The following is an 8982-nucleotide window of genomic DNA, read 5'->3' on the forward strand; positions in this document are numbered from 1 at the left end:
TACCTTCTACTGGATTATATCGGATTGTACTAATCTGACCCACTATTCCGCCCTCATTCATTTTCTGGGACGGCCCCACTTCAAAATTTTGGGAGTCCTTTGGAATTTTGAGGGGTCGGTCAACTTCAAAATTTTGGAGAGGTCCTCAGATCTTCAGATTTGGCGGTGCACTACGATTCATCTACTGGTGGTCACGTGTTCACGTCATGACCCTCTCGACCAGTAAGGGAATTTCGTGACAGAGAAGCCGGAAATTTTTGTAAGACAACCTAAGTGACGTCGCATTAAAAAAAATCTTACGAAAGAAACAAAACCTCGAAGCCAGGCCATGCCCAGGGGAAAAGAAACCATGCCAACTACATGGCTTGGATTCATTTTCACACCTTTGGTTTGCGACAGTGTTCAGGCCCATCAAGGGGGCTTGCATCCTGGTAAAAGCAACACGCGAGGGCTGAGCAGGCTGCGTGTATTTGTTAACACTGAGTTTGGAGTGGCATTATACACAACGGCGCTTTGCATCCAGGCACACGAGGGAGCTTGAAAGGGATAGTCCCGCTCGTGTTATAGCTCAAATTGCCGCATTTGCGTGTTTCTCAAGCTGTTTTGCAGAGTTTTTCCAGCATTATTCTGCACTTTACTCCTGTAGTAATTGACCGGCAATGTCACCAGCCTCGCTCCTGCTGTACGGAATTATCTGGCCACCTTACACTGCTTCACAACAGCGTTCAATAAGCTCCTTTATAAGCATTAGGTAAAACTGTCATATTAGTCTGTTTGAACAAAGTTAGACTGTTCAAAGAATTGTAAATGATGTGTTTATCTTATGCATAATTCCGCTCCCTTAATTATTGCCCGGTAGGCATCACTAAATTATGCTCATAATTTGTAGAAACAAGATTTGCAGTGCACCCATTTTTTCTCATAGCTGTGCTATATGGTAAAGCATTAGTTTTTACTTTAAATTACCTCTATTGATAATCAAAAATGTTATAAAATAACCTGTAACGATATTTTAAAGCATCCGGTATGATTCGCAATCAATTTTTATTACTTGTAATCACTTCGGAATTGAGCTTGGCGCATGATGGCCTTAGCTGCCTATGTGCCATAAAACCCAACACAACACAACACTTCGGAACCAAAAATTTAATATTCACACACCTCTACAAAGTACATAGCTAGTAAAATGGTAGCATTAGAGGGTTGCATTAGTGGGTGCAGATATGATGGGAGTGTTTTATATAACACTAGCAAGTTCTCTGCAAAAATGAATGATGCAGCCAGGTGGTTCTATTCCAGGCAGTGCAGCAGTGTGCCATGAACGGCATAAGTTGTAATTCTGCTGATACTCAGTCTACTCGGCATGGACAGATAAGCTTGTCAACAGGTTTTGACCACAGTTTTGGAGGAGAATACCAACAACGGGAACTGAATGTATCGTGCACTTGTCATATTTGATTTCTGCATCGAGCTTCCCATCGGTATATACCGCAACTGTGAACTCAAATTTCACTCCCTGCTTGTTGAACCTGCTGGAATACAGTATTTTTTTAATAGAGAAACAAAAGGCCAGGAAAATGAGTTACATTGTGTATGTTCACACAGGCCCACTTCCTATACTCTGGTGGATATGTTATGCGGCAGATTTTGATCTTGGGCACTGCATTTTAGCCAAAACAGATGCATCTGTGTACTTTACTATTCACTTTGGTTATATTTGTTTGCTTGAAGCATGTTTATTTCTGTCTGGTGACTGCACAAGCAAGGTCTAGAAGGCTGCCCAAATTTTGCATTACTGATTCCTCACTGCATGCAACTTCCTTTAGTAACACTGCTTAAAACAGCATTACGTTTTCCAGCAGTCATTGAGTGACGGTGCCCAGGGAGGGGGCAAGGGGTGGTGTCCAGGCCATGCATAATTTGATGAGCACTTCCTTGAAACCCCTACAAGCAAGAGGTTTCCTGATAATGCAGCCTGTACGAGTCCCCCTCACTAGTTAGATCTGATAAAATTTGTACGTAAAGCTCACGCATCACTGTATTTTGTGCAGTGGATTTGTTTTACCTTCAAGAGGATCAATTCCACAAAGGCATCATGCATACCCAAAATTACTTCGTGCCCCCACCCCCACTATTCTTCTCCGCGCCACTCCTGGTCACGTCAATGCAGATAGTCCTCCACCAGTGCCGCTATGATGAGGTGACCGCTTAGGAATGCAGTTATAGCCTACACCTATTCCACAATAAGAACAATACTTGTTTTATTTGCTAGATGTTATTAGATTTCTACATATGAAGCCAGACACAAGAACAATGCCTAATCAATAAATGCTATGATTGCCTGAACTGAGAACTGTTGTTCCAACTGCAAGAAGGCATTACAGGAGACCCCGAAAATTAGTCATGTGTGAAATACATGCTAATAGACCGTGCATATCTCTCTGCTTGAACTTTCACCGGACCCTGTTAGTCCATGCTTGCCCCAACCTGGTACCAAGCGGAATGGGGTACTAAAAAATATGCCAGTCTCAAATAAAACGCATTTATTTCACAAATGTTATGTACAAAAAGAAGCTGAAAACTAAATTCCAGCCTCAGCCCCATGCATGGGACTTTGCATAGTGCAAGGTCAACTTGCCGTTGGAACCAAAACACTGAAAATAAAAACAACAGAAAATGCATTTCCAAAAATATTCGTAGCAGCCCCAAGTGTACTTCCTCGAATGCCATGCAAACACACATACCTCATACAGATTGCTGATCTCTTGGTCCAAGGCTGGAGCAAACGCCTGGTTTATGTACAGGAACTGCACACAATAAGCAGAAAACTGTTGTAGCCTAGAGCACCTCTGAAGCAATAAATTCACAACCTTATGTAAACATTTCCCTTAAAATAATAGTACAAAAGAATGTAACACCTGCTGTCGGAAAATGGTAAGAGACTGGCAAACAGGCAAGAGTGAGCACTAATATAGCATAATGAACAGAAATGCAAAAACGAGACAGAGTACAAAGTCTACAGCACTTCTCAATGCTGAGTCTTTTTGTGTGCTGTCCATATAGCTTTTCTTTCTACACTACTATCTGCGATGAATCAAGCATGCCATGTTAAGCACTGATATCCTTATCGTGTCTCTCTGCATGACCAGCCAATCATTTCCAGGGTCTAAACAGACACCTAAGAGAGCCTACAGCCAGGAACTTGGAAGAGAGATAGCAAACGGGTGCATACATTGTTGCAAGTGTTTCAAGAATAAATGCACCATTGAAAAAACACCGTTGAAAAATGCACCATTGAAAAAACACCACTGAAAAATGCACCATTGAAAAAACACCATTGAAAAATGCACCATTGAAAAAACATTCCAATGGCGGACAGGCTGCCATTGGAATCTGAACCTGGCAACGTTTAACACTAGAACTTTAGCTAGTGAGCCTAGCCTAGCAGTGCTGTTTGAGGAACTAGCGGGAATTAAATGGGATGTGATAGGGCTTAGAGAAGTTAGGAGGACAGGTGAGGCGTATACAGTACTAAAGGACGGGCACATACTGTGCTATCGCGGGTTAGAGGATAGACGAGAACTAGGTGTGGGTTTCCTCATTAATAAGGATATAGCTGGCAACGTAGAGGAGTTCTACAGTATTAACGAGAGGGTAGCAGCTATAGTAATTAGGCTGAATAGGAGGTACAAGCTGAAAATGGTGCAGGCCTACGCGCCCACATCCAGCCATGATGACCAGACCGTTGAAAGTTTCTATAAGAACGTAGAATCGGCAATGAATAAAGTAAAATCGCAGTACACTGTACTGATGGGCGACTTCAATGCAAAGGTGGGCAAGAAGCATGCTGACGACCACGCGGTAGGTGACTATGGGATAGGCTCTAGAAATAGCAGGGGAGAGTTATTAGTCAAATTAGCGGATAGAAATAATTTACGGATCATGAATACCTTCTTCCGCAAACGAGAAAACAGGAAATGGACCTGGAAGAGCCCCAATGGTGAGATTAAAAATGAAATCGACTTCATACTATGCGCTAAACCTGGCATCATTCAAGATGTGGCCGTCCTCGGAAAGGTGCGTTGTAGCGACCACAGAATGGTAAGGTCTAGAATTAGCTTAGACTTGAAGAGGGAACGGAAGAAGCTAGTGAAGAGGAAGACCATTAACGAGTTAGCCGTAAGAGGGAAAGCACAGGAGTTTAGGATAGCGCTGCAAAACCGATATTCGGCTTTAACTGAGGAAGATGATCTTGATGTTCATTCAATGCACAATAATCTGACATCAATAATTACGGAGTGCGCAGTAGAAGTAGGCGGTAGGACAGTTCGAAAGGATACCGGGAAGCTATCTCAGGTGACGAAAGATCTGATTAAGAAGCGCCAAAACATGAGAGCATCTAACCCTACCGACAGAATAGAACTAACGGAGCTATCAAAGTTAATAAATAAGCGCAAGGTAGCCGACATAAGGAATTTTAATATGGAGAGAATCGAGCATGCTATAAAGAACGGAGGTAGCCTAAAAACAGTGAAGAGGAAACTAGGCATAGGTAAAAACCAGATGTATGCATTAAGAGACAAGCAGGGCAATGTCATTAACAATATGGATAAGATAGTTAACGTAGCCGAAGAGTTCTACACAGACCTGTACAGTAGCCAATGTAATCAGAGCGCTAATGAGAAAGACAGCAGTGCACAGCAATGCGCCATCCCGCCAGTAACGAAAGATGAAGTAAAGAAAGCCTTAGAAGCAATGAAAAGGGGAAAAGCAGCTGGGGAAGATCAGGTAACAGCAGATCTGTTGAAGGATGGAGGGGAAATCGTGCTTGAAAAACTAGCCACCCTGTATACGCAATGCCTTATGACCGCGACTGTACCAGAAGCTTGGAAGAATGCAAACATTATCTTAATTCATAAGAAGGGAGACGCCAAGGACTTGAAAAATTACAGGCCGATCAGCTTACTATCCGTTGCCTACAATGTATTTACTAAGGTAATCGCTAATAGAGTCAGGGCAACGTTAGACTTTAATCAACCAAATGATCAGGCAGGCTTTCGTAAAGGATATTCCACAATAGATCATATTCACACTATCAATCAGGTGATAGAGAAATGTGCAGAATATAACCAACCTCTATATATAGCTTTCATTGATTACGAGAAAGCATTCGACTCAGTGGAAACCTCAGCAGTCATACAGGCATTGCGTAATCAGGGGGTAGAAGGGCCTTATGTCCAAATACTGGAAGATATATATAGCAACTGCACAGCTACTATAGTCCTCCATAAAGTCAGCAATAAAATTCCAATAAGGAAGGGCGTCAGGCAAGGAGACACGATCTCGCCAATGCTGTTCACCGCAAGTTTACAGGAGGTATTTCGAGGCCTGAATTGGGAACAGTTGGGAATAAGAATAAATGGAGAATACCTAAATAATCTGCGATTTGCTGATGACATTGCCTTGCTGAGTCACTCAGGAGGTGAACTGCAAATCATGATCAATGAGTTAGGCGGGCAGAGCAGATCGATGGGTCTAAAAATTCACATGCAGAAAACCAAGGTAAGGTTCAACAGTCTAGCAAAGGAACAACAGTTCACAACTGGCAGCGAGAGCCTGGAAGTTGTGACGGAATGCGTCTACTTAGGGCAGGTAGTGACAGCTGATCCAGATCATGAGAGGGAAATAACTAGAAGGATAAGAATGAGGTGGAGCGCATATGGCAAATTCTCGCAGATCATGAGTGGCAGTTTACCAATTTCCCTCAAGAGGAAAGTGTACAACAGCATAATCTTACCGGTACTCACCTACGGGGCAGAAACGTGGAGGCTAACGAAAAGAGTTCAGCTTAAGTTAAGGACAATGCAGCGAGCCATGGAAAGAAAAATGATAGGTGTAACGTTAAGAGATCGGAAGCGGGCAGAGTGGGTGAGGGAACAAACACGGGTTAATGACATCCTAGTCGAAATCAAGAGAAAGAAATGGGCTTGGGCAGGGCATGTAATGCGAAGGCAAGATAACCGCTGGTCCTTAAGGGTAACGGAGTGGATTCCAAGAGAAAGTAAGCGTAGCAGGGGGCGGCAGAAGGTTAGGTGGGCGGATGAGATTAAGAAGCTTGCAGGCGGCAAAGGGTGGATGCAGCTGGCAAAGGAGAGGGTTAATTGGAGAGACATGGGAGAGGCCTTTGCCCTGCAGTGGGTGTAGTAAGGCTGATGATGATGATGATGATGAAAAAACATTCTTGTAGCCTACATATGCAGTCAGGAATTGAAAGATGCAGTGTGCACGTCTGCAAGAGGCTACTGAACTGCTCACTTGAATTCTAGGCTGCATAATCTGTGAGTTGCGCTTCATCCGGAGAAATGCGTTTCTTTTAACTTACAATGTCTTGTTTCTTAAAAGCTTGCCACATAACTAGAAGCATCAAAAATAGACCCGCTTACATGAGGCTGATTATGACGAGCAAGTATATGCATCTGGGGCATAGTATGTAATTTAAGTGGTGAAAATAGCTGAAGGCTACTTTCGCCACTTAGGAGGGGAACCCAACATGCACCTTGCAAAACTTTAGTCTCCTGTGCTCCAAAAATGTACCCATTCATAGCAATGTTAGCTTTCTCTTCTTTTTCAGGAGCAACAAACGGAAACAAGTGCTGTGATAGAGCAATATGGAGTTTGAGTGCAGCGAGAAGAAACAAAACTTGTGTTAGGCATGCCAGAAAGTCGCAAAGATTGCAGCCTCCTGAGTGAGAGTGGTCCTGTCAACAGAACACTGCAACGCAGTAAGTGCAAAAACTTTTGTGACCTGCTTCTGGAGTTTACGTGAGCTTGTCAGTACCCGCACCTCCACCAAATGGAACGATGCCCCGTACACAGAAGAAACACCAGAAACTAGCATTAGCTGCAGCGTCCTTGTCCTCGTCTACTGTCCAGCGACAGACCAACTTCCGCTTCGCTTCGCGCCTGTGTACCGTAACAATATCAAATCGAGATACAGGCAAAAGTTTCAGCCAACCACATTCATGGCCTGCTTCCGGAGTTTGCGTGTACTTGTGAGTACTATTTCAAATCTAGATACAGGCAAAAGTTTCAGCAACCACGTTCATGACCTGCTTCCGGAGTTAGCATGTGCTTCAGAGTACTATTTCGAATGGAGATACAGGCAAAAGTTGCAGCACCATTTTCATAACCTGCTTCCGGAGTTTGCGTGTGCTTGTGAGTAATAATAATTGGTTTTTTGGGGAAAGGAAATGGCGCAGTATCTGTCTCATATATCCTTGGACACCTGAACCCCGCCATAAGGGAAGGGATAAGAGAGGGAGTAAAAGAAGAAAGGAAGAATTAGGTGCCGTAGTGGAGGGAGAGGGCTCCGGAATAATTTCGACCACCTGGGGATCTTTAACGTGCACTGACATCCTCAGCACACGGGCGCCTTAGCGTTTTTCCTCCATAAAAACGCAGCCGCCGCGGTCGGGTTCGAACCCGGGAACTCCGGATCAGTAGTCGAGCGCCCTAACCACTGAGCCACCGCTTGTGAGTAATATTTCAAATTGAGACACAGGCATAAGTTTCGCACAACCACTTTCATGGCCTGCTTCTGGAGTTAGCATGTGCTTGAGAGCACTATTTCAAATGGAGATACGGGCATAAGTTTCACCCAACCACTTTCATGACCTGCTTTTGGAGTTTGTGCGTGCTTGTGAATACTATTTCAGATCAAGATACAGGCAGAAGTTTCAGCCAACCACTTTCATGATTTGCTTCTGGCGTTTGTGTGCTTGTGAGTACTACTGTATTTCAAACCGAGATACAGGCAAAATTTCAGCCCTCTTTCAGTTCACAGTGCATGTGTAAATTATTTCAGAAAAGTGACGTGACAGCAGGTGTGGGGGGGAGGGGGGGGGGGGGGGGGGGCTTCGCCGGTCACAATTTGGGAAAAGGGAGCTGCGACCATCGAAATTTCGAGGGCTGTTCCGACCCTTGAACAGCCCCTCCCCTAAACGAAAAGAAAAAGCTGCATGATAGCACACCATGCGCTTTAACAATTCTTTACCCTAAAAAAATTTACACCCTCTGCGGTGTCACAGGCGAACTGCTAATATGGGTGAAAACCAAGCATTTGCAGCCGAACAGCGAATGGCCCGACAACGCTGCCTGCGCGTGATCAAGAAGCAAAACAAACGCACCAGCGACTCCGAATGGTCGAGTTTGAGATACTTTCTGATGAAGTCCGCGATGTCCATGATCTTCGACGTTGGCGCAACAGCCCACTTTCTCTTAACCATAATCGGCGCGTCGCCAGTCGCCTTCAGCAAGACATCAACTGTAAAGTGAAAGCACGGCAGCCATAACACGCTGTCACTCACTAATCAGCTGAATAAATTACTCGGGCACTTCAATGCAAAATGACTTCACGGTCACAGTTTTACTGCCGATAACAGCAGAAATGAACAGCAAATCCCACGACACACGCAGAAATACGCAATCAGCTAGGTGGCATATCGCACCGAAAGCGACGATCGCTTCGAAACAACTAATTACGCCTGTTGCGCGAGTTTTAACTCACTACTCTATTAAAGCCGTACCCACCAGAAGCTGGTGGAGAAAGTAAATGCCAAGAGTTTCCTGGGGGGTGAAATGCAACTGCACAAGCTCGGATGTAAAATCAGCATACTTTTCTTTTTTTCACCGGCGTTGGTTCCGACAGAATCGGCGGGATCCTGACGCCCGTCTGGCTTTTCGGAAGATGCACTAGCCTCTGGAGTGTCTTCCGTAGCGTTGTCATTAGTTGCAGACTCTGCGGTAGGACAGCCTTCTGTTTCTTCCGACATGATGATCACACAGCCCAAGCGTCAACAATGAAAACCTCAACACACTAGCGACTTCTCTCTACACAACGCGCAAACCACGAAAACTGTCCCGAAATTGGATTGCTTCGGATCTGAACAGCCATCGAACGGATCCGACCTTCGAACTTGTAAG

The 8982-nt window shown here is 44.5% G+C and overlaps 1 protein-coding gene across 1 annotated transcript; it reads right to left on the bottom strand.

Moving 5' to 3' along the window:
- Positions 1–2528: 2528 nt before the first annotated feature.
- Atg12 (Autophagy-related 12) lies at positions 2529–8937 on the bottom strand. The gene is made up of 4 exons (XM_077634494.1): positions 8675–8937; positions 8187–8323; positions 2745–2807; positions 2529–2654 (listed from the first exon to the last, which is right to left on the bottom strand). The coding sequence occupies exons 1-4, from the start codon at positions 8829–8831 to the stop codon at positions 2595–2597; spliced, it is 417 nt and encodes a 138-aa protein (XP_077490620.1). The 5' UTR covers positions 8832–8937; the 3' UTR covers positions 2529–2594.
- Positions 8938–8982: the final 45 nt, after the last annotated feature.

Source organism: Amblyomma americanum, chromosome 8 (genome assembly GCF_052857255.1).
Source record: "Amblyomma americanum isolate KBUSLIRL-KWMA chromosome 8, ASM5285725v1, whole genome shotgun sequence".
In the NCBI taxonomy this organism is placed as follows: Eukaryota; Metazoa; Arthropoda; class Arachnida; order Ixodida; family Ixodidae; genus Amblyomma; species Amblyomma americanum.

Excerpts from the sequence above, each read along its gene's own strand:
- Atg12 (XM_077634494.1), bottom strand. The coding sequence starts at position 8,831 with ATGTCGGAAGAAACAGAAGGCTGTCCTACCGCAGAGTCTGCAACTAAT. Across the intron at positions 8,324-8,674 it reads CGCCGGTGAAAAAAAGAAAA|TTGATGTCTTGCTGAAGGCG; the intron begins GTATGCTGATTT and ends TTCACTTTACAG. Across the intron at positions 2,808-8,186 it reads TCGACCATTCGGAGTCGCTG|TTCCTGTACATAAACCAGGC; the intron begins GTGCGTTTGTTT and ends TATTGTGTGCAG.